This window comes from Carya illinoinensis, chromosome 13 (assembly GCF_018687715.1).
Source record: "Carya illinoinensis cultivar Pawnee chromosome 13, C.illinoinensisPawnee_v1, whole genome shotgun sequence".
NCBI lineage: Eukaryota > Viridiplantae > Streptophyta > Magnoliopsida > Fagales > Juglandaceae > Carya > Carya illinoinensis.
Window position 1 is genome coordinate 11,253,959 of NC_056764.1, and position 27,365 is coordinate 11,281,323.

The following is a 27,365-nucleotide window of genomic DNA, read 5'->3' on the forward strand; positions in this document are numbered from 1 at the left end:
AAATTTTTTTAATTAATAAATTATTTCGTCTCGTTTTTAAAAGGCTTGAGTTTATCCAGAATTGTAGTTTAATCTGTTTCCTCAACAAATAAGAAAGTATATCCAAAACTGAAATTTTAAAGTACTAAAAAGATAATCCAAACGAAGGAACTAATTAAGGCAGCTAGACTGATGGGTGTTAATATATTTGAAGTATGCAATATTGAAGGTGCAGATCGAGGACATGAAATATATCCATCGGTTCGATCTGAGAGAATTAATAAATTTGGTATTTTTTTGAATTTGGGTGGGTATAAGTCGAAATGAGAGCCGAAAATGTTGAAAGAGTAGTTGTAATTGATGATAAATCTTAGCTGCAATACTCATCGGATGACATTTGGACCACATTTTATTGTCGCAATTTATAGAGCCTTAATTGCATATATATATAGATGAAGACGTTATGTATTTTCCTCTATAGAAGACAATATAACCACGCACCAAGTCTTCTTTTTATTTATTTCTTTATTTTTATTTTTATTGACAGGACAAAACTCCACTACGTCTTAATTAATAAGTCTTCCAATTCAATTTGAGAAATGCTAAGTGAACAATAGTTTGACCTATAGTTTGATCGGTTGTGTTTTTTTTTTTTTTAATGATTAAGGAAATGATTATTATTGAATTTTTATTCTTTTTTAAAATAATTATTTAAAAATAGATAAAATAAGGAAAAAAATATATATTTGTTGATGCTCCTATCGATACGAGTAGCAGAACTCAATTCAATTTATAGGAAAACTTGATCATCCGTGAAAATGGTTATTTCACTAATTATTATATATTAGACTTCATGAAGTCTATGTTCCTGCACCTGGATATGCACTCTAGGTTCATATATGCTCAATTTCACTAATTATTTATTTGAAAAATTCAAATTAATATTATGAGATAGAGTAGTGACTACAAAAAAAAAAACGGATTTTTGTAACTAATTTATTGTAACGTACTATTCGTTCAAGTACATTTATATATGAATGGAATCCAAATTTTTGGATTCAACTCATTTTCCTCTATTTGTTTAGGGGTCACCTTGAGAGAGTGGGTTCTTTCTCATTCACTCAATATGGAGATATCTTTTTCCATGAAAAAGGTAGAGAGTTGGAGGAGGAATCCACTACTTACAACAAAATTTACCATTTGTTTTTTCCCTTGATGAGTGAAGGTACTAATTAAATGTGACACTTGGTTCTAAAGCCAATAGGGAGCCCACAACCTCGCACCCCACCCCCACATGGTCGGGGGGAGACGGGGCCAGCCTCACCTCCCATGGGTAGGTGCCACGTCCATCCAGCTTCCTAGGATGAATTGACCTTAGGGCTATCTGCCCATTGCCCATGAGAAGAGAGAGAGAGAGAGAGAGAGAGAGAGAGAGAGAGAGTGTGTGTGTGTGTGTGTGTGTGTGTGTTTTGAAACAAAAAATAGGACCCAAACGATGTCATTTTATTAAAAAATTATTTTCTAAATATATATATATATAGGGCTAGGTGGACAAGTGACATGTAAAAACTCGAGCAGGCTTAGGCCCAGCCTGGGCCCTATTCCTCCGCATCTAAATGCGCACACACCTACCATGTGTGGATGGGTACCCCACCCACCCTAGGCGAGGGCCAAACTAGGGGGGTGATTGGGCAAAATGCGATGGCCCGACGCCCACCCCTAAAGCCAATAACATTGATGGTCTTGAAACTGATTTTAAAATCAAAAATTAGCTTTATAACATCTTCCCCCTCGTCCAACTCCTTGCCCATTAGCACTAGGTTGCAGGGCATCCGCTTGCATGACGAAGCCATGCAGGGATGGGGCTTGGTCTAGGCCTACCTAGGAAATCCCTCATTCGGCACACACACACACACATATAAATAGGTTTATAATAAAATGATATTCCCAAAGTGGTGTGGTTTCATAAGAGGGTTACAAAACTCTATGTATAAATTAAAAATATCACATTCTCTCTCTCTCTCTAAACTTTGAGACCCTCCCTTCCCTCCTTCTCTTCTCCACTCTTCTCTTATAAGTTTTCTTCCTCATCTGTCAGGCTTTCACTCCTCAATGCCAATGCCCACGGCCACCATCTTCTTCTCCTCCTCCTCTAAGCTAGCAAAGATGAGAGAACTTCTTTTCGTAACTTTGTTATCGTGGGTAATAACTAATGATTGCGACCATAGGTGTGTCCATCTGTGATAGGTCTATAAGTTTAATTACACATGGCCACGACCATATGCTATACAAATCTACTCACAGATCTGTATGACCCATGACCACGACGGTGGCCAATGGGTCTGTTCTTTGATTTGTTAGATTTTATCGATATTTTAGGTTTTTTTTTTTTTTTGTTTATATTTAGATTTGTAAGATTTATATTCTGTAATGCTTTGTGTGATTTTGTTGGATTTTTTTTTTTTGTAAGATTTAATTATGTAACAATTGTATAATGTATTATGTAGCCGTGTAATGCAATGTTGGACAAGGTGGTGGACAGAATGGGGGGCTAATCTACCTCCGAGCATCCAGACGGGGGCACTCGCCCAAGGGAGATGGTGCTAAGGTTCGAAGGCCCAAATTGTCCACCTTACCCATGCGATCAGATAGGGCACCCCCTTTCAAGGGGTGCAGTGCCCCTAAGTGTGTTTAAATACAAAGCAACCTGAAGATAAGATAATGTAAATATTTTGATTATTATCAAATTCAAGTCTCTTGATTTGATAATTATAAAAATGAAATTGTTTGATTTGTTAATTATGAAAATCAAAACACTTGATTTGGTTAATAACAATTATCCCTAACAATTATGATTATATAACAAACCTTTGAGAAAGTAAAAAATATCTAGAAAAAGAAAAAAAAAAAAAAAACAACTGGTCTATATCTTTTGTGTTCTATCATATGAACATGAATAAAAAAACCCATTACATATATAACTCGCGGATTACAATTAACAGAAAAAGAAAAAGAAAAAGAGAGAGAATGGCTAAACTACACTAATCTTTTATAATTTCCCGATTGAATCGCAGCAATTTCATTATACCCCTATCTGAATCTTCTGCAATTCTCATGTGGGGATTGTATCTAATTTGTAGACCATCTCGGTTCAACGTTCAAGCGATATTCATACATATATATATATATACAAAAGTACTTCAACCGTACCAAAACATTAATCTAACTCCCCCATGATCATCATCACCAACTGCACAACTTGAGGTCATCTCCCTGCAGCGGGTTCAAATTCAAATCCAAGAACAAAACCCTTTTGCTACTCGGTTTCTTCATCACCGGCTGCAGCGCTGCATGTTTAATCACCAAACCTTCACTCATGACGGCCGCCCTGTGCCTCCTCATGTGGCCCCCCAGCGCCTGTCCAATCGGGAACTCAAGCCCACAAACGGAGCACTCATGGGTTTTCGGCTTCGAGGGCGAGGTTGGGACTCTATGGAAAAGGTCTCCGGCCATCAGCCTCGGCTTCTTGTGGCTGGCTCTGTGGCCTCCCAGGGCCTGGAACGACGGGAACTGCCTGTTGCACGTCTTGCATACGAAAGAAGGAGTGCTAGACTTTCTGTTCAAGTCAGTAGTTTCACCGACTCTGGATAATAGCATCAAGCAATTGGCGATGTCTTCGGTCTCGAGCTTTCCATCCTCTCTGCCTCTCTTCATGGCCACCGACTTCAAGAGATGTAAATATACGTGTGTGAAACTTCCTAAGTAAGAAGAAGCTAGCTAGATTTCTGAATGGAATGGAAGAATTGTTTGCCCCAACATATATATATATATACACACACACGTATCACACAGAGACACAGAGGTAGAGTGGCAAAGTATGACTTAAGTGCTGACGCGTAGTTTTGAAGGCCGTAGTTTGATCTCTTGGGGAGTAAGGTAACGAATAGGTTTGGTATGGGGTGTGAACTGTGAAGCGTGCGTCAGCGCGTTGCTTTACTTTTCCTGAGACCGCGTAGCGGAAGGAAGGTACGTAGATTCCTTGGGAAAGGGGCCGTGTAGTGTGTACGGTACGAGTCTACAGAATAAAGATATAAAAATATAGTAATTAAAATTAGAATAATAATAGCCTTGAACTGGTCCAGTTCATAACTTAAAGAATTGCCAATAGATTATAAATATATAAATAATATTTTTGATGAGTATAAGATAAATTTAAATTTAAATTAATTTATTTATATTAATTTTTATATTAAAATAGTTATTTTTTATTATATAATAATAAAATAATATAAGATAAATTTTATTTTAATTATTCACATCAAATATTTACGTTGAATTATCTATTTATTTAGTATATAATAATGAATAATTAATAATTAAAAAATATGTATTTTTTTAATTATTAATTTATTTTATTTTATCATATTTTACTATTCTACCTATTATATATTAATTAGTAATCATATTCTAATTAAATTATGGGTTAAAAAATTATATTTTTCAATTATATGTAGTCCATTTTCTAATCCAATCATATTTTACTCTACCAAACATTTTGAAAATATTCAGAGGAGAGAGGGAGAGTTCCAGAAAAATAATTAAATAATGATTTTCCCCTTGTACAGTAACTATTAAATTTGATTATGACTTTACATTTACTGTAGCTAAAAGCTAAAAAATTTGAAATTAGATAATTCAATGCAAGCTACTTTTATCTCAAATAGTTAAAAAGTTACTTTATTTTTAGATATAGCTATTCTGGTAACAATGCTCTTAGAGCATTGTTAATGGATTATGCATATGTAAAGAATAATTTTAATGAATGTAAGATAAATTTAGATTTTAGTTATTTCATTTATATAAGTCTCCACATTGGAATAGTTATTTTTTTATTATATAACAATAAAATAATATAAGATAAATTTAACTTTAGCTATTCACATAAAATTTTCACATTGGATATCTATTTATTTATTATATAGTAATGAGTAATTAATAATTTAAAAATATTTAATTTTTTTAATTATTAATTTATTTTATTTTTTCATATTATTATTATTAATTATTAGTTTATTTTATTTTATCACATTTTGCTATTTAATTTAAAGAAACTTATGAAAGTTTGTGGATGTAGATATAGAGAAGAGAAAGAGTGTTATAAACAATAATAAAATAAGATTTACTCATTGTACAGTGTAGACCAAATTTGATCTTTTCTTTACAGATAATGTAGATAAAAACTACAAATTTTGTCAGTAGATAATCCATTGCAAGTGTGTTTTATATCTAATAGTCAAAAAATACAATAAATGCTCTTAAGTTTTAGAAGAGTTTAAAAAATTAATAAAATAATTATATACATTGAGTTTTATAATTTTATAAAGTAAAATATTACTTAACTTCTTTAATGTTATTTTTTAAAATTATCGTTAGAATATTTTTTTTTATTTTAATTTAACTTTTTTACTTAGTTGTTAAAAAAATGATTCTTAGTAAAGTTAAATGTATTTTTTTAATTTTTTAATAGTTAAAAATGTTAAAAAAAGTATTTAAAATAAAATAATAAAAAAGAAACAATTTTATTAATTTTATTAGTGGTAAACTGATACAATTCTAAAATAATTGTATTAACTTAATTATAAACCGGTTGTTAACCGGTTGGAATGTATCATTGTCCTTAAAATTATTATGAATAAAACTATTGTCCTTAAAATAATTTATATTATAAAAATGCATTGTACTGCTCAAGTGTAACTTTTAGTATTTTTTTTTTTATTTTTTTATTTAATAATTTAAGAAATAGTTTTTAATATACAGATGTATTTTTTTTTTATTTTTTAGAACTACTTAAATATATTAAAAAATATATGAAAATAAAAATACAAAAAAATAAAAAAATCACAAATTTGCTAGGCGGCACGCCAACGGTCATTGTTGGGCGGTAGCCAGGCACAAATCTTTATATTATTGTCCATGGGCTAATAATTCTAGAAGATTAATATGGTTCAAGCTCAACACCACATACGCGTAGTGAATTTATTTATATGTTAAGTATATGATGTCATTTTAAGATATTTTCCTCTACCATAGGCTAAGGTTATTAATAAAATATCATAGAAATTTTCTTATCCTTTGAAAAATGTCAAGCATATAATTATACACGCAACTATCACATGCAGTGTAATTTCTTAGGTCTAGTGGTCTTGAGTGATGTTGCAAATGGAGCTTTCTTACACTACCGAGTCGTTGTAGACATGGTTTTTGTATTTGGCGAATCATCGTGTGAATGCTTAGAAAACGGCATGAAATTATAATGTTTTGACTTTAAAAAAACTCTATATTGTATCTTCCGGCTGGTATTTGTTAATAATGTTTTTTCTAAGAACTTGATGATTTTGAGATTTCTATTTGTAACAACGCGGTCAATAATTTTAAGATCGAGATATTAATAATGTTTATTAGGCTTAAATTATATTTAATGAGTTATATTGGATAAGCATATAAGTGATAAATTATTGAAGTTGATTAGGAGTTTTAATTAAACTCAATAACTATGTTAAATCTTTTTTATTATTTATTAAATGAGTTAAACTCATTTCAGAATTTAAAGATTGGTTATTAAAAATTTATTTTAATTTAAACTCATCATTTATTGAAATTCCTTACACAGTCTCAGTTGCTGTCAACTCTACATTAACTGAACTATTAGATCATATTTTTAAATTCAGACTCTATTCTTGAATAATCGTGATCGAGTCTAATTCGAACTCAAACTCGTTGGCATCCTATTCCAATAGGGATTCAACTTTACAATTCATCTTCACGTTAAAACTTTTTAACCGAGTTTAACTCAAGCTGGTTGTCTCCATCTCCTAAATCTCTCTATGGATATCTCCCATATGCATGTTATTTGAAACAAAAAAAAAAAAACTATAAACCTCACAATCTAGCACTGTGATTGATGTTGCGTCGAAAATTTTAAGAAGCAACACTATAAAGTAACTAGTTTAATCATAAATTAGGATTAACATACATTAACTAGTTATATATATTATTATTAAAATCAATTCTTTCAAAGTCAGTGTTTACGTACCATATTTATTGATACTTGCAAGCCCGTCATTCATCATGTTTCATTCATTCCGTATATTATGGTTATGTATGTATTATATCTCTCATGTATCTCACATTACATAAGACACATAAGTTTTTATAAGATCAAGTGTAAGATAAACTCATAACAATTAATCAAATAGACATTCAGATGCATGGTACCAATGCAGTTTCAGAGTGGGCGTGCAAGGCTCACTGCAAGCTACTGACTCAAGTGTGATCCACTATCGTACGCCAGAGTACTTCACAGTTGGCTTCCTTTGCTACATTAATAGGGGAAGTTATGTTTATATTATTATGAGTTTCTTATTGAGTCATCGACTCATTTTAATTTTTTAATATTTTTAAACCATCCCAGATCAGAATATTTATGGAGGTAGTGTTACAAAACGGGACTTAGTCCATGGAAGCTCGATAGTGGCCTAGATTATGTACTGAGATTTTAAGTTATGATTTTTTTATGGCACCAATTTTTAAAAAATTTTAATAAATGATTCTGCACTCTCTCATTTATGTTTTCAATATTTTAATTCAAAATAAATTTATTTATTATAAAGAATTTTTATACTTGACACTTCCTTTAGAATAAAAGAAATATTTTTAAATTAATGTTAAGTAGTAGCACTCCAACTTACAAAAATTTTTAAAAATAACTTTATTTTTAAACCTAGATAGCGGAGTGTTACACTATTGTAACTACCTTATTTTGGTTATATATTTTTCCACCACAAGTCAACGTTTATCAATAAAATTGAGATATTTTTTTAAAAAATAAGTCACACTAAAATATATCAAATTAAAGTTATTTCATTTAAATGATTTTCGTCTAACTAATTTATATAAAAACAATTATCTAAAACATGTGGTATCGGTCGATATAAGTGACAACAATCACCCTGAGATGCCAACAATATGAATAATGCATGCATCTTCCACGACGGATTGTGATTAGCATTGCTCAGTTTCCTAGCTAAAGTCCTACTCCCCAACTAACCTTCAAGACTTCGAGTGCCTTCTTCTGCCGTGATTAATCATGTATATATGTGTCAAAGTGTACGTACGTACGATTTATCGATCCAATTTGAAAAAACATGAATTATGTACTGTTTTTCAAACTGGGGCTGTTTCTAGAATTTATAGGCCTGCCAACTTGAACGTTCGTTTCTTTTATCAAACTTTCGCTTTCTGCCGATCATCGATAAATTTCATCCAGTTCTATTGTGAAAACGTGTGGTAATTATAATAAATTGTATAGAAAAGAAAAATTAAAATAATACAGAGATTTAACATAATTTGACAGTATATTTACATTTACAGAAGTGGGCTGTAGCTAAAATTTTATTATATAAAATTAAGGTTACATTATATGCCTTTTACTAACCCTAATTGTACAGGTGGTTTTAAAAAAATCTTAAAATATCCCTGTATCGTGTCCCCTCACTCCACTCCAATATCAGCCTATTTTTTCTAAATATATGTTTCCTCAATATGAGCCGCAGAATACACTAAGTTCCTTGTGCTGCTATATGTGGGTCAAGGTTGCTTTATTGCAGTTGGAATGGCCAGGAAAATTCTTATCAGTTTCCAGTTACTTGCATTCCTTTTTTAAGTGCCTTTTGAAATTAGTATGAAAGAGACCAAATCTTTTAATAACGTGTATGCATAATATAAAAGCAAAGTTTTAAATATCGTATTAATCAAGGTTTTAGAATAGTTAAATATGAATAAATTATATATAAATACATATATATAAATTATAAATAGTCTAATCTGAATTAGAGATAAAAAAAAGAGCTAGCAATTTAAAGAATTAAAAAAAAATAAAAATTGAAATATCGATCAGTATAGACCAAAATTTAAATCGGTACGAAATAAAAGTCTTCTCTATACCAACTAGATTATGAAAACGAAATATTTTAACTGTATTGTCAAGAAATTTAAAATAATAATATAAATTAGTGAATACTTAGGTAATAGCTTTACACACTTTAAAAAAAGCATGATAATGTGACACATAAATTTTTTAATATTATCCAAAAACGCATCAGATGTTCTATAATTATTTTTTTAAAAGAAAATACTATAATCATAAAAAAAATTATAAAAATAAATTTATAGATAACGTGAGTTCACACGATTCTTCAAATTTATTTTATAATATCGTGTATCACATAAAAATGGGATGGTTAAAAGAGGACTATTCTAGATTTTGTCATGTTTCGTGTGCAGCTTTTTGAAAACGATAAACATGGCGGCACCAAACCATGCACACGGATTAAGTACTGTTTAATTACACTTTTTAACAGTCATTGAATTGATTGCGTGCGCGTGTTGAGCGCTGAAAGCTTGAAACAGATCGAAGACAAATGCAACGCATCATAGTATAAGTAGTTCAAAGAAGTTTACTCGGAACAATTAATATTATATTTATGAGTCCAAAGTCAATAGAGTACCAATTTCTCCATCTCTGATCACATGTCACATGTCAGCCATGATGCCAAATGGCAAATGCATGCGTGGTGGGCAAGACAATTTACACAATTTTTAGTTTAATTCTAGCTGACTTCACTTGGGCTATATTAGGCAGTCGGTTTGTGCATTATACTCGTGCTGTTGTAGAGATTAGTTGTAGAGATTAGCTAGTCAACTTGATGATCTATTATCCCATCTCTGCCTGCAATATTTTCTTGTATTTTTTAGAATCCTGTGGACTCGACTATTGTTTTACCCATAAACTAAAGAGATGTAGAAAGATACTCAAACTGATGTCCATTTCGTTAATTTGGTAAACTCGCTTAGAGTCTCTAGAAATGACCAGGGAAAACTGGGGAATGATCATGGGTCTTTAGTCATCCCGTTTGGTATGAGAGAAAATGTGGATGGAAAGAAATTAAAGATGACAGACAAATAATTGAAGATTTTTTTTTTTCGATAATGCTAGAGTGGCTATCAAAAGTGCACATTAGTACAAATGAGTTGTTTAATTCTTTTAATTTTTTTTAAGTAATTTTTAAACATCCTTAACTATTAAGAATAAAATAAAATAAAAATATATAAATTCACTGCTAGTTACTTCTTTAACTATTAAGAAAAAAATAAAAATATATATATGAATAAGCACATTTAGTAAGCATATTTGATAATCATACTATCATTTTTCTTTTTTTTTTTTCCTCCTATAATTTGAAAAAAAATTATAAAATTTAAGTATATATCCACTAGTTCCCAATTTCTATTATATCCACTAGTTCCCAATTTTTCTATTCCTCGCAGGGTTGGAGACAAGCTTGGTAGCTCACAAGGCTTATAAACTCGAGGTCACGGTTCAAATCCTAAACAAATCTTTCTGTATCGGTTTAAGTTTTTTGAATAAAGAGAGTTGTTGCTTTTACAAAGAGATTTTATAAAAATAAATTTAAATTGACATTAATTTATATAATATATTAAATTTATTTTATAATAAAAAAAACTTTACAACCTAACATACAACTATCAAATTATCTCACTTTATGAATTTATTTGTACAAAATCTTTTTTTTAATTAAAGCATTTCTATTTAACTAAGGCCCGGTTTGGATGTATAGATGAAACTATCTCATCTGAGTTGTACTTTATCTTTTATCTACTTATCCAAACAGTTAAGAAAAAAAAAATCTTATCTAATCTCTAATTTTTCAACTAATGCTACAGTAATTCTATAGTAATGCTAACTACTACATATATATAATTATCTATTATAATTTTTTTATTTTATTGTAATATATAATTAGAAAAATATATTTCAAATTTTATAAAATATAGTATAATAAATAGGTCATCTTATAATCATATAAAAATATATTTTGGAAAAGTCAAAATATTTATGAGTTTTTAAATTAATAATAGATATTACTTATTTTTAATATATTCACAATATTTCCACCCAATAATTAAAAAAGGTAGTGCTACCATGTCCTCTCAATTTGTCCACTTGGTGTGCCCCTAGTGCAAATTACACTTTTCTTTTTCATTTTTACTTTTTATTTCAAATATTTTTTAAACATGTTTAAATATTTTTTAAAAAATAAAAAATTACCAATACACAAAAAGTAACATCCTTAATCAATAAAAAAATAATTTAATACATGAGTGGTTAAAATGAGGATGCATACTAACATTATTCAATTAAAAATACTTATCAATAATTGGTGGAACCCACCACTTTATTAAATTCCTAAAAAGTTAAAACCATCTTATCTCATTTCACTATCTAAACATACATTTTTTTATAAATCGTCTCATCTGATTTTAATTAAAAAATCTCACTACTATTTAAAATATATTATCTCATATCATATTAACTACATAATCAAATGACACCTAAATATTCTCTCACAGACCTAAAAGGAGGTTATGAGACAAAGACAAAGAAGTATGTGTGTTCTTTTTACAAGAGCAATGATACTGTATCAACTAGGGTTGTAAATTGGTCAATTTGGTCTGGTCCGGGTGATGGATCGAAATTTTTTTATCCATCATTTTTTTCAAACCGAACTAGACTGAATATCCATAGGGAACAGACAGGAGTGGTAGCTATCGGTCCATTCAATTCAGTCAAATTTTCTTTTTTTTTTCTTCTTTTTTCAAATAAATTAATAAAAAAATTATTTAAAGGACTAAATTAAAATTAAGTGAATTATTAATATGGATTATATAACTAACTCAATAAAAAAATTATTTTATATGATCAATAATAATAAATTAGATTAAAATTACGTATTTAATTTTACAATTATTATATAAAATAATATATAAAATATATTTAAAAATTACAAATATATATTTTCACAGTTCAATCAGTCCAGTCTAGTTCGAGGAAACCCCACCCTTATTGAAGAAAGTTGTGTATATACAATAATCTGAAAAAATAAATACGATTTTGAGGTATTTAAAACACTATCTTTAAGGTGATAATTGCCCCCACTAGAAAAAGTTTGCTATCAGGTTACAAGCAATTCAACTCCAGGATACAACAAAACCACCAATTGTAAATAGTAATTCTGAAGTCTTTCCTTTAGAATTTCTCTACAAAATTGTGTAAGTGGCTGAAAAAATGAGAGAATGAAATTAATAAATTTATGGGTCTCATTCTCTAGTTATAGAGGGTGAAGTGACACCATATAAAAAAAAATCAAAACTCTTAACTTGGGACTTTTCAACTGGTCGTTATACTTTAAAAGTTATGTTGTTTCATTTAAAGACTAAAGAACATATCTAGTCAAGTGGTTGGACACCTCTCTCCCTAAAGGAAGGTCACTGGTTTGAACCATACCTATTCAACATTTCTGTTGAAATTATTTTGAAGCATTGCACTCATTCAAGTGGGTCTTTAGACGGGCCAGTTCAACCCATGCATGGTGCCCCTTCAACCCAATCATCATGTCTCTTCAGTCCAACCGATTAGGCCCATGCGTGGTGTCTCTTCAACCCCACATGTTCGGCCCAAGTAATGTGTCTATCCAAGTCCAACACTTCACTTATTCCACAAAATAAATGAAAGTGCACTTGTGGAATTTCAAACTCTGACCATTTCATTTGAAACAATACATCATTACTACTGAACTAATGCATCTCTTTGAGATAATGGTTCACTAAAATATATAATAACCCACATTTAATAAATTCACATACTGATATCTTCATGCATACAAGAAGGTATCTCTCGAGTTAAACATTTAATTAGTGTAAGCATCTCAAATTCTTAACAAACTCACTAATTATTTATACTAATACACGTGCTCCATCCTGGCATTCATGACCATTTACAAAAGTAAACCTTAAACTTTTGTTAGAAGTTATCCCCACCTCTTATGTTCACTTAGTTAAAGTTCCTTTTATGTCTCTGTTACTTCAAACACTAATTCAACTATTGAACTTTATTAAGAGCATAATACTCATCCTACATTTAGCGTAACAGCCGGCACTAACCATCCTGGAAGGATTTCTCACATTAAATTAAATTTTAGTGTCATTTCAGCCACTTAACTATAACTTGTTATTACCCATTAAACCTTAAACTATTTATTAATAGTGTAAGGTTGGGTTCCTATTACAGGTGACTTTTTTTTTTTTGAAAAAAAAAGTTTAAAATCCATTCCACTATATGTACTATTCACCAAATCTCTCGAGTCCCTTTGTGAAAGGATCCGCCAAGTTTTTACTTGACCACACATATACAATAGCGATAATTCTATCACTTATTAATTGTTTGACATATTCATGTCTTAAGCTAATATGTTTAGATTTTCCATTATAGACTTTACTATAAACCTTACACATAGTAGCTTCACTATCACATTGCAAAGAAATGGCAGACATCAGTTGTGGCCACAACTTTATGTCAAATAACAAATTCCTCAGCCATTCTGCCTCTTTGCCTGCTGCTGCCGCCAAGGCTACAAATTCATATTCCACAGTAGAATGTGAAATACACATCTGTTTCTTAGAAGCCCATGAAACAGCTCCACTACCAAGTGTGAAAACTCAACCAAACGTAGCCTTATTATCACTTGTTCTAGTAATCCAACTAGCACCACAATATTCTTCTAGTACAGCAGGAAATTTGGTATAATATAGTCCTAACGAACTAGTTTTTTTAAGGTACTCAAGGACTCTACCAATTGCTTTCTAATGCTCCGAACTAGGATTACCTGTATATTTAGAAAGTTTACATACACTGTAAAGGAAATATCTAGCCTAGTGCAATGCATTGCATACATTAAACTACCAATTGCACGAGCATATTCTAACTAAGCAACCACTCTATCAGCATTCTCAGTCAATTTAAATGAAGATTCATATGAGGTATTTGTTTCTTTAATTCCTAGATGTTGAAATTTAAGAAGGATTTTCTTAATAAGATTGATATAAAGCATAACCCCCACTATGTTTCTTTACTTTGACACTAAAAATAGTGTCAACTTCATTAAGATCCTTCATTTTGGATCTTGAAGATAAATACTTCTTAGTTTCAGATATTCCTTTCATATTTGTTCCAAATATAAGAAAGTCATCCACATAAAGACATATTATTATACCATAACAATCTGTGAATTTAGAATAAATACATTTATCAGCATTATTATGCTTAAATCCATGAAATAAAATTACTGAATCAAATTTCTCATGCCATGGTTTTGGTGCTTACTTTAATCCATATAATGACTTAATTAATTTGTAAACTTTCTTTTCTTGCCCATGCATTACAAATCCTTCTGGTTGTTCAATGTCCACCTCTTCTTCTAGTTCACCATTTAGGAAAGTAGTTTTAATTTAACATCTATTTGGTGTACATATAAGTTATATATTGAAGCCAGTGCCATAAGCACTCTAATGGATGTAAATCTAGCCACTGGGACATCTGTATCAAAATAATCTATGCCCTCCTTTTGTTTAAAACCTTTGGCTACTAATATGGACTTGAAAGTTTAAAGAGATCCATCTGTATTGTATTTTCTCCTATATACCCATTTACAACCAATAGGTTTTAATCCAAGAGGCAAGTCAACTAAAACCCAAGTATTGTTTAACAATATTGAGTCCATTTCATCATTTATAGCCTCTTTCCAAAATGCAACATCTCTAGAAGTCATAACTTCTTTAAATATTTTTGGATCTTCTTCTATATTTAATAGAATGGGAATCTTATTTAAAACATCATCTTTATTTCCTTCCAAAAGGAAAACAATAGCCTGAGACAACACAAAATCTAGATCCAAGCTTTTCTCTTTTCTAACCCTTTCACTTCTTCAGTCAATGTGTCAGGAATTATACAATTCATTTTCCGACTTAAATCAGAATTTGGTATTTAAGTAGGGTATGATACAGTTTTAGAGTCATTATAGAATTTATCTTCAATAAACTCCACATCCTTTAATTCTACTATAATGTTATAATCCAAATCTAAAGTCTATATGCTTTTGAATTTTTGAATTCTCAGCATATTCTACAAAAATACTATTGATTGCCCTTGAACCTAACTTTATTCTTTTTGGGTCAGGAACTCTTTTAAAGGCTAAACAGCCTCATACCCTTAGGTAATTTAGATTTGGTTTCCGTCATTTCCACAATTCATATGGTGAAACTTTGAATTTCATAGAAAGTATTCTATTATGCAAATAACATGCCATGAACAATGCTTCTCCCCACAAATTAAAAGACAATTTTGCATTCAAAATCATAGCATTTAACATATCAACTAGTGTCCTATTTTTTCTTTCTGCTAAATCATTTTGCTATGGTGTATAGTAAGCCTGCAACCTGAGCCCAAAATGTCAGGTCTGCGCCCGACTCGAACCGAACATCTCCACTTTAGGCGCCAACCCGACCCAACCCGACCCCTCCAAAACAAGATCGGGCTAAACCTATATGACCCGACTGATCTTAAAATAATAATAATAATAATAATAATAATAATAATAATAATAATAATAATAATAATAATAATAATAAAACTAAAAATACCGCCCCTTTCTTCTTCATTGCAGAGCCGCAGAAGTCCTTTTACATTTTCTTCATTAGCAAAAATCCTACGCTTGGGTCTACGTCTAACCTTGAATCTAAAGCACTCGATGAAGGTCATAACCAATTAAGCGAAAAGGGGCAAGAAATGACACAATCAGATGATTCATACTGGAGAGAAGATCGAACACTGCAAGTGTTGTGGGATTTGATGAACAATTGGGTTTGTCTTTTGTCCTTGATTTCCTGTAGTGGAGGTGATGTTATATAGGAAGGTGTCAGTGCATGCATGTAGTTGGTAGTACGAGCAAGGATAAAGTAGAAGTTTTGAAGCTTGGTGCGTGGGCTAATGGAAAGAGAAAATAAAAGAAAATGAGAAAAGCTAGACTCTGGAGCAATAGCATATTCAGTGTACTGTTTGTATGTGGAGTAGTTGAAGAACCCATGTGGATTGGATGAACCTTCCTCCTATTTAAATATGTTTATTTAATATTCCTTAAAGGTGAAGGTCGCCAAGGAGGCAGGATCCAACAAAACCTCCATTTTCGATCTAAATATGAAGCTTCCAACTCCGAGGCATGTAGATGTTTTAATTTCTACATAGGAAAAATCATTTTAAGTGTAGGAAAATAAATGAAAGTCACCGGGTATTCCCAGGACGAATGATTCATCACGACCGCAAGAGTGATTGAGGTTACGACCAGGGGACTGGGAGGAATGTCGATGATTTGGGACTAGGCAACTAGGGTTTGAGGATTGTGTTTTTATACTTGAATAGGTTGATGTTTAAAATACAAACCGTTACATGTAATGGGTTGGAGACCCGATTAGATGCAAACCGATAAAAGTCAAGTCAGGTCAAATATTTTGATCGGGTCCAACAGCCTAACAGGTGAAATGCACAACCCTAATGTATAGGGTGCACTAGTTTGATGTATTATGCCATTTTCCTCGCAGTACAAAGAAAATTCAGTAGGAAAATATTCACCACCTCCGTCACTACAAAGTATCTTAATTTTCCTTTCTTTTTGATTTTCAACAACAAACTTATAAGATTTGAACATATTGAAGGCCTCATCCTTACTTTTCATTAAGTATACATATGTATATCTTGAGAAATCATCAATAAAAGTAATAAAATAACCATTGCCTCCTATAGTTAAAATACCATTTAGTTCACAAATATCAGAATGCACAAGTACTAATAATTGTGTATTTCTGTTTATTTTAGAAAAATGTTTCTTTGTCATTTTTGCTTGAATGCAAATTTCACATTTAGCACCATGTCCATAATTATATGGAATTAAACTATGTTTTGACATAAACTTTAAAGATTTAAAATTCAAATGTGCTAAGCGATTATACCACAAAATAAAAGACTCAACAATATAAGCAGAATCAGAACTTATTTTATTAATACTTAGTTTATACATTCCATCACAAGAGTATCATTTTCCAACAAACACTCCCTCGTCGGAAAGAATTAAATTAGTAGACTTGATTATGGTCTTGACACCCTTTTTACAAAAAAAAAATTTGCAGATACAAGATTTTTCTTTATTCCTAGGACATGAAGGACATTGATAAGAATAAATTTCTTCCCAGAAGTGAACTGAAGTTCCACAGTTCCTTTTCCCACAACTTTTGCAGAATTGTGATTTCACATTAGTACAACATGTCCATCTACTGCATCTTTATAATTTTTGAATTAAGATTTCTGATTGCAAATATGGACTGTAGCACCTAAATCATACCACCAATCAAATGACTCAGTTATTGTAGTTATATTTAACTCTGTAATCATGTTAATGTGCATTTCAGAGACCATGGCTACAATTTTCAATGTCTCATTTTAAATTAGATTTGCAATATTGGGATTGCCATTTTCTTTCTTGTGTTTTTTCTTGAACATGCATTCACGCTTAAAGTGCCTCTTCTTTCCTCAATTGTAACAAGTTTTTATTTTCTTAGACTTGTCACCATTATTAGAAAAATCATTATATTTTCTCTTGTTTCCTCCAAAATTATCTTGAAAATTATTTTTTTCATCAACAAAATTCAATTTAGAGCCATTTTGAGAAAATAATTTCTTATCATGAATTCGAGTTTCCTCTTCAATTCGTAAATATTTTTGAATTTGCTTTATAGTGAAATCTTCTGTTATATGCATAAATTTATTTCTATAATTATTCCAACTTGGAGGAAGTTTGGCAATAATAACCCCAACTTGCAAAGGTTCAGAAACTTCAAGATTAAGATCTTGAAATTTATTCACCAAAAATTGCAATTCATGGACTTGATCAATCAAAGAAGCTTTATCATTCATTGTAAATTCAAAATATTTCATAATAAGGAATTTATCTGTACCTTGCTTTTTGGTTCTATACTTGAATTCCAATGCCTCCCAAATCTCTTTTGGTGACTTGATTGATGTAAATAAGTCGTAGAGACGATCAAAAAGTGTATTGAAAATGTGCCGTCTACATACCACTTCATCTTCTTTGCGCTTCTTGCGTTCTACCTTGATTTGATCATTATCGTCAGATTTGGGTTATGGAAGTACCGGCAAGTTTGAATCCAAAACATATGAAATCTTCAATGTAGTAAGAATGAATATCAACTTGTCTTTCCAATGAGTAAAATTTGTTCCATCAAACCTATCTAATTTGAAAAAGTCTTGATTCATCATCTTGAAAGTTGTCATTTCAAATTCTAATCCCATTGAGATTATCACCTTAAAATTGTTGAAGAAAGTTGTGTGGATATAGTAATCTGAAAAAATAAATGAGACTTTGAGGCATGTAAAACACTATCTTTAAGGTGATAATTGCCCACACTCGAAAGAGTTTGCTACCAGGTTACAAGCAATTCACCTCCAGGATATAACAAAGTTACCAACTGCAGATAGCAATTATGAAGTCTTTCTTTCAGAGTTTCTCTACAAAATTGTGTAACTGACTGAAAAAATGAGATAATAGAATTAATAAATTCGTGAGTCTCATCCTCTATTTATAGAGGGTGAAGTGACACTATGTAGAAAATTACAACTCTTAGCTTGTGACTTTTCAACTATTAGTTATAGTTTAAAGGTTATGTTGTTTCATTTAAAGACCAAAGAACATATCTGGTTAAGTGGTTGTATATATTTTCTACGTATGTTAATGTGAACTATTAATTTGTATCAATATATACTATATTATTATAAATGCACTTAAAAATACTATTAAATTAGATGATCATCACTAACCTCAAATAGTTTTCAATATCTTCATAGTTATTCAAGACATCCATCGAGCTCTTTCAAACTCTCGCTCACATAAGTCATAGCCCCCTTGTGCACCTATAGGACGTACTTTCTAGGAAAACACGGTAAATGCTGACGAAACTCTCATTTGTTCACCTTCATAATTTCGATCAAATCTCGTAAATCTAGTATCAACCCCACGAAAATATATTGAACAAAATGTATGCCATTCATTATGAATATATGACTCTGCGATCGATCCTTCCGGACGAGTCTTATTCCCCACAGATCACTTAAGTTTTCCTAAAAACCATTCAATAGGATACATCCATCTATACTGAACGAGGCCAGCAACTAAAGCCTCACGAGGTAGATGCATAGTCAAATGAACCATTACATCAAAGAATGAACGCGGGTACAAACTCTCTAACTTACACAATATCAATGCAATGTCAGCTTCCATTTTTAATAAGACATCAACTTTCAACGTTCTACTGGAAATATTCCTGAAAAATTGCCCTAATTTTGTGAGAGCTGTATGAATATCTCAACTAAGCTTTCCACGCACACCAATTAGCAACAATCACTGCAGAAATATATGGCAGTCATGACTTTTGAAACCAGTTATCTTCCAATCATAAGCTCGAACACATCTTGACATGTTCGAAGCATAACCATTGGGTAATGTGATTATCATGAACCAGTCAAAGAATTTCTTTCTCTCATCATTTGAAAGTATATATCATCCAAGGGGCATATAAGCTAACGACCCAGTATCTTACAAATGCAATTCCGATCTTATTCCCAACTCTTTCAAATCTTTACGAGAGTTGACTGTATCTTTTGTCTTCCCTTGTATTGACATCAGGATACCCAAAATATTTTCACATATATTTTTTTTATTATGCATAACGTCTAGATTGTGACACAGTGTCAAGGTAGACCTATATGGCAACTAAAGAAAATACTTTTTTTTGTCCAATTCAATTCTAGTGCTTGTTGTTTTCTCTTTCGACATCTTGCATCCTTCCCAAATCTATTGTCTGGAACATCTTCTAATTGCGTGAGAATATCACCACCAGAATACTCTGGCGGTGATGACCTGCCCTCAACCCTTCCATCAAGCATTACTCTATTTGAACGCCATCTATGATCATAAGGTAGATATCGACGGTGTCCCATGAAACATAATTTCTGGCCATTCGTTAACCACTGAGACTGTGTATCTTTGTTACAAACAAAATAAGCCATTTTTCCTTTTGTGCTCCACCCAAACAAGTTCCTGTATGCTGAAACATCATTTATTGTCCAAACTACTGCAGCATGCATCTTGAATTCACGCGACAAGGCCACATCATATGTATTGACACCCTGTTCCCACAACTCTACCATCATTGGCTGCAAATATATGTCTATTTTATTTCCCGGTGACCTTGGCCCTAGAATCAATAGAGTCATCATAAAATAAGGATCTTTCATACACTTTCATGGTGGCAAATTATAAGGCATTAATATGACAGGCTAGATGCTATGAGAAGTGCTCATGTTGCCAAATTGATTAAAGCCATCAGTTGCTAAACCAAGACATACATTGCGAGGTTTTCTAGCAAACCATGGATACTCGTCATCAAATTTATTCCATTGTAAGGAATCTGCAGGATGTGTGAGGAATTGATCATTTTGAACTCTTTTTGTGTGATGCCAAGTCATATATGTCGCAGTCATCTAGGAAATAAATAATCTTTGAAGTCGTGGAATCAACGGAAAATGTCTTAGCACTTTATGGGGTACATTACGCTTATCTGATGTTCATCTTGATTCATGACACACCGGACATGAATCAAATTCTGCATATTGCTTCCAGAAGATAACACAATCATTCTTACATGCTTGAATGATATTATAATCAAATCCTAACCCTCACTTTAATTTCTTCGCTTCATAAAAATTTTGAGGTACTAAGTTATCTTGTGGGAGAGTCTCTTTAAATAATTCAAGCAGCATATCAATGACCTTTTGTAGAAATACGACAAATAGACTTAATATGAAGCAGCCGGATAGTTAATGACAACTTGCTATGACGGATGCACTCTTCGTATAATTCTCGTTGTGCATCCTCCCAAAGTGATCCAAAGTCTTCATTTCCTCAAATGATTGTGTAGATGTTCATTCTCCATCCCTGGCACCAAATATGTCTGTGCTAAGATCCCCTAACATTTCAGTCATATCTTCTCCATTATTATAACTATTATCAGAAACATCAACATTTATGTCCTCCGTGTTGATCTCGTTACATTCATCTATCTGATTGAGATGACTGCCAAATCTAACTCCTCTAGAAAATGGTTCGCCATATAAAACTTAATATGAATTTAGGATCAATTCCATTTACAAATAAATGATCCTCCACTATGATCATATTATATGAACTAAGGTTTTTGCACTTCTTGCATTGGCATCTTATAAATCCTCGACTTTCAACACTCCCACAAGCAAATTTTAAGAAAGATTTCACCCCTTGTGCATATTGCTTATAGTTTCGACCAAGTCTATCTCCAACAACATCCAACTCTTATCCATCTATAAAAAACCCAATTCATGGGATAAACACTATCAAGAATACATGTGTTTAGTTACCATCTATTTTTAAGGTAGTTGATCATATCCCATTCAAGAAACTATCATCTATATTGCATATATACTCAGTCCAAAACTCGTATATTAGTAAAAATCTTGGCAGCATTTTCCTATAATTCTCCAAGTATGCTAGTTATGATAAGTCATCGACTCTATTCATGGGCCGAGAAACTTATGAACTACATAGTCGAAGAATGTAAGAAAATGCTAAACCAAAATTTTAATTGACTAACACAAGAGTTTTAACTGAATATATATGCCATATAGATAATAGAATCACAAAATATCCACTTTGGACAATTCAAGAATTGTACCCAAACATTTTTTAAGAGAATATTTAGCCACAACTCTCTAACGGGTCTAAAGTTTAACTGCATGTAAAATAACTAGAAAATTCAACAGCTCAGTAGTAAGCATAATAATTGTTATAATCACATTTCAAATCACAAATACATTGCAAAATTACATTACAAGTATACATGATGGGACCTTAAAGGTTTTGAAGTCGACCCTATAATTATTTACTTAAATATTTTATAAGTATATTTTGAAGTATTAATCATTTTATTAGAGTGCTTAAATATTTTTAATTATACATTATAATTCTTTAATTAAATATTTTATAAGTATATTTTAAGTGTTAATCATTTTAATGAGATTACTGCAAATATTTTCAATTATACATTACAATTCTTTAATTAAATATTTTATAAGAATATTTTAAGTATTAATCTATTTAATTAGAGTACTTAAATATTTTCAATTATACATTATAATTCTTTAATTAAATATGTTATAAGAATATTTTAAGTATTGATGCTTAAATATTTTAATTATGCATTATAATTATTTAATTAAATATTTTATAAGTATATTTTAAATGTTAATCATTTTAATTAGAGTACTTAAATATTTTCAAATATTTAATTATAATTTTTTAATTAAATATTTTATAATTATATTTTAAGTATTAATCTATTTAATTAGAGTACTTAAATATTTTCAATTATACATTATAATTCTTTAAGTAAATATTTTATAAGTATATTTTAAGTATTAATCACTTTAATTAGGATGCTTAAAGGGTTTGATACTATTCAAACAAACACTTCAAATGTTCGAACGGAATTCTATTCGAGTCAAATTCCATTCAATCTGAGTAAATTTAATTTGAACGGGATTCAGAGTATTCGAATGAAACCAAGCCAAAAACCAGTCATAAAACAGAACAAAAAGCTGAACCACAAAACCCAATTTTTACATACATGATGGCATATTTCAATACAATACATTGAAAACTATATGATTATCCCTAAATATGATTATTAAATAACTTAGAAAACTATAAAAACTTACTTCTAATTTTTGCAATCCAATAAAAAAATCAATCCACAATACCTATATATATGCATAAAACACATTAAACCTCTGTTTTATCTTAGGAATAAATGCAACAAATATCAAGATAAGTGTAAACGAAAATTGGAATGAAAAATAACAAAGAAAAACATATTACCTCTTGTGCACCCCTTTTCTCTCTCAAGAATATTTTCTCTCTCACTTCTTTCAAGCTCTCTCTCTCCACAACATTCTCTCAAAGCCTTTTGCCATGCTCTCTCTCTCTCAAACTCCAATCCGAGTGAAAATGAAGTGAAAGGACCGGCTTAATAATATGTAAATTTCCGTTCGAACGGATTTTTTAGAAGTTCGAATGCGAAAATAAAAAAATCGCGAATTTTCCCCACAATATTTTCCCCTTTGAAGTAATAATATTAGAGTTCAAACAAAAAAAAAAATGAATATTCTCTAGCGTATACCGATAATTTGGCTCGAATTTTCCCTCCAAACAAAAAAAATTCGTTCGAACATACTTTATCTTTATTCGAACTATTTTGATATTCGTTCGAATAGATAATTATAGCAATATATAAATATACACATAATACAACCAATATTATTATTAGTATATGTTAAAACTATATACACTATATAATACTAAGTGTCACTAATAGTATAATACTAAGTTTTTTATCAATCTATAATATTAAGTATTACTAATAGTATAATATTTTATTTAGTAGCACTAATAGTGTTATACTTATAATTAGTATCACTATAAGTATAATACTAAGTATCACTAATAGTATAATACTAAGTGATATTATAGTACATATAGCATAAATATATGAAAACTAATAGTACTATAATACTTTATAATATATTCTAAGTACTTAGTTTATTACTAATATACAAACTAAGTATATTAAATATATGTATTTTATACTTATATTTAATGCAATGTTTTACTATATACCTAGTATATTACTAATTTATACTGCAATGCTTTACACAATACTATTTTATACTCATCTAATGCATAATATATATAGTATTATATATATATACTAGTTACTTATAATATATATAGGTTTTTAATTAAATACTCTATACTATATAATATAGTTATCTAATATATATTATATATACTATATTATATATACTAGTCTAGAAATTTTTTATTAGTACTAATATTAGTATTATATACTAGTATTAGTAATATAAAATATATTTTTTTTACCTCTTGTATTTATATATATTTTTTCTCATTATTATATAATTCATTCGAACTTATACCCTTTTTGTTCGAACTTATACCCTTTCCATTCGAACAAAATTACGTTATATAAGTTGCGATACAATTTCTTCTCCATTCATTTCGTGCATCCTCTCATTCGAACCGTCTGATTGAATCCTCCGTCGTTCACAGCCACAACGCCGCCACCAACTCCGACCAAGTCCTCAAATCTCCTAAAACAAGAGATATGGGTCCTCATCTAGCTTAAATGGTTGTTATGTTTTGAAAAATTTCGTTGGTTTTGGGGAGGTCAGATTTTGAATCAATCTGATCCCATTTTGTTGTTTTGGGGCCAAATGACACAAAAGTAATCGGTAGAAATGATGAGACTTCACTCCTAAATCATTTCTACCGATTAAAATCTTGGATTATAGTGAATCCAAGAATTGTAGATTTGGGACTAAGTTGATTCAGCTATGTCTGTTTGGCTCAGTTCCGTTTGAATGATCCTAAATTCTATTCAAATGAAATTTAAGGCCATTCGAATGAAATTTATTGTCATTCGAATGGAATATAATTCCATTCAAATGGAATTTAGAGTCATTTAAATGGAATTTATGAGGTCATTCGAATGGATTTTAAGGTCATTCGAATTGAATTTTAATCAATCGAACTAACGATGATATTTGCCAGCCCTTATTCGAACGGATTGGAATCCATTCTAATAAGCAGTTGCCAAACACTGCAGCACAACATCATCATTCCTCTAATTCAGTTTAATTAGATTTCATAATTATTTTATAGATCAACAGTATTCTAATGGCAAGCAGTAGCGGAAGAAAACGTTCCCGACCCCAGACAGGCCAAAGTAGCGAAGCAGCTCCTTCTTAGCTGGCCGTGAGGCCTATACTAGTTGAGCGGGAGATCATTCTGAATGACTTTCATCACCAATCGTGGATGAACCCTGATCTGTTAGCAGAGGGGCACAACATATCCTGAGATGGTCAATGAGTTTTACCATGCCATGGGAGAGCAATCTGGTGATGCTCTATGCTACAACTTAGTAGTCCAGGGAATGAGTATTATCTTCTCTTCTCGCGTTATTGCTGAGTTTCTTGATCTGCGGCGGGAGCTCGGTGCATATCCTGCAGCAACAGCAGCGACTGCACCATCTGGAGAGGACACACCAGTTGTATCCTCATCGCCAACGCCGGGTGTAGAGACCGCAGAGCTGGATGCTGGCTTAGATGATAGTAAGAGTGGCGATGAGGTACCTGATGATGGTCTCACAGACGATCAGGTTCGTGAGCTAGTGCGAGACCCTTCGGCTCCTCCATATGATGGCAGTAACGTGATTTGATAGGTCGACTATATAGCATTTTTCAGAATACTTAATCTGATTATTGGGTATAACATTGATACGAAAAAACACAAGATTGATTTCAGGATCGAGCGGGCCAAATTTTTGTTACAGTTAGCATAGGGGGAGCTGATTGATCTGGCATTATATTTCTTCCTCTGCATTTGAACAGAGTTAAGCTATTCGGGTGAAGGTAGTCTATCATTTGCACTGCTGATAGCTAACCCCCTACTCCAATTGAGGGTTACAGTGATTTCGACTGAGCGGAGGTCGCCATAGATGGGGCCCATTAACAAGATCACATTTAGCAAGAGCAAGGGTCACTTGCCGAAGGCTCATGCAGTACAGGATCAACCTCCGCCTACTGATCTAGCTTCTACTTCTACTGCCTCTGTTGAGAGACAGCCTGCTGGGGCTACTCCGGATGAGATACGAGATATATTGGCGGAGTATCACAAAATTATATTGAGGGACTTCATTCAGCCCATCATGGAGAAGTTTAAGAACCTGAAAGGATGCTTATATACCTTACAGGAGGATTTTGATTTACTTAACAAATAGATATTGTTAGTTATTATTTTACTTTTGTTATGTTATATAGAACGTCTAACTCCTTTTGGGATGTAATTAATGTATGGTTTTTATTTTTAGTTTTTGCTAGCCTCTTTATTGTTAATTATATTTTCTTTTCATTATACTTAATGTTCACGATAATAGAAAAAATGACACTATCTTTAAAGTAATATTTATTTAACTAAAATATTTTTAAATTAATTACAGAAAATTAATTTATTAATTCATAAATATTTTAATTCATTGTAAATCATAATATATAATATATAAACATTTTTATTTACTTTGAAAATGATAAAAAAAATTAATAGAAAAAATATGTATTATTACAATTTTAACAATATATTATTACAATTAAACAATACCGTTTGAACAAGGTAATACTCATTCAAACCTATTATATTGCATTCGAATAGATTAATTATCTATTTGAATTAAATTTTATTGGTTCGAACGGTTTAGACTTTTATCATTTGGAGGCAAAATACTTTTTAGGGATGAAATAAATTTCATCCTTACCAAATTTCGTCCTTAAAAATCAAATTTCTTGTAGTGACTCGATCTTCATTGATGAATATTCCAGTAGTGGATAAATTGTAAATGAGGAATAATTTGGAGGCAATTAAAAATTCTAATAGTTTGGTGGTCATGTTGAAAAAATGAAAATAATATAGTTTTGCTACTCTAGATTTTTTGTTACATCAGAAGATGTGGCATATCTTAAATGACTGTCATTTTTTTAAGTAAGCTCGATATATCATAATTAAGGGATACAAATAGGACAAATCATATAATAAAAAGTTAGATAAAAAATCCAAACCCTATCACAATATACGTCATCGCAAAACTCCACACTATTCTAGAGGAATACATGTGATTCTTGCTCTGGGGCAAAAGTAAAAACAAATAGGGCTCATGGGCTGTGGTGGAGAGATACAGCCAAGGGACCAAAGAGAAGGTGGTGATTGTTGGATGCCAAGGGTTTGAATATTTTACTAAACTTTTTAGATATAAGAGTATCCTAGCAAAGTTTGGGAAAAGTAGTAAAGAAAACAATAAGGAAATTAGTAAAATAGAGGCGAAAATGTACGGATTACAATTTAGACCAACTCCAATGGACTTCAAAATCTGTGAGGCGCATGGGGCTCGATACCCCCACCCCCTCGGGATGTCCGCTTCGCCCCCTCATGGTAGGGTGGGCAACCTGTAAAAGAGTCATTCTACTACACTATAACTTACAAAAAATATGCACTAGCAAATTTAAAAACTATATAGTTTTTAATTATAGTCATTTAAAAATTTGAATTTTTCCATTTGGGTCCAAAAATGTGTTTTTGATCACTTTTAGGACTGAGAATAATTTTTTAGCCTAGTGAGATGTGACT

The 27,365-nt window shown here is 31.2% G+C and overlaps 1 protein-coding gene across 1 annotated transcript; it reads right to left on the reverse strand.

Moving 5' to 3' along the window:
* Positions 1–2,926: 2,926 nt before the first annotated feature.
* LOC122291444 (zinc finger protein ZAT11-like) lies at positions 2,927–3,823 on the reverse strand. Its single transcript, XM_043099164.1, has one exon. It carries the CDS (start codon positions 3,691–3,693, stop codon positions 3,223–3,225), a length of 471 nt encoding a protein of 156 aa, XP_042955098.1. The 5' UTR covers positions 3,694–3,823; the 3' UTR covers positions 2,927–3,222.
* Positions 3,824–27,365: the final 23,542 nt, after the last annotated feature.

Excerpts from the sequence above, each read along its gene's own strand:
- LOC122291444 (XM_043099164.1), bottom strand. The coding sequence starts at position 3,693 with ATGAAGAGAGGCAGAGAGGATGGAAAGCTCGAGACCGAAGACATCGCC.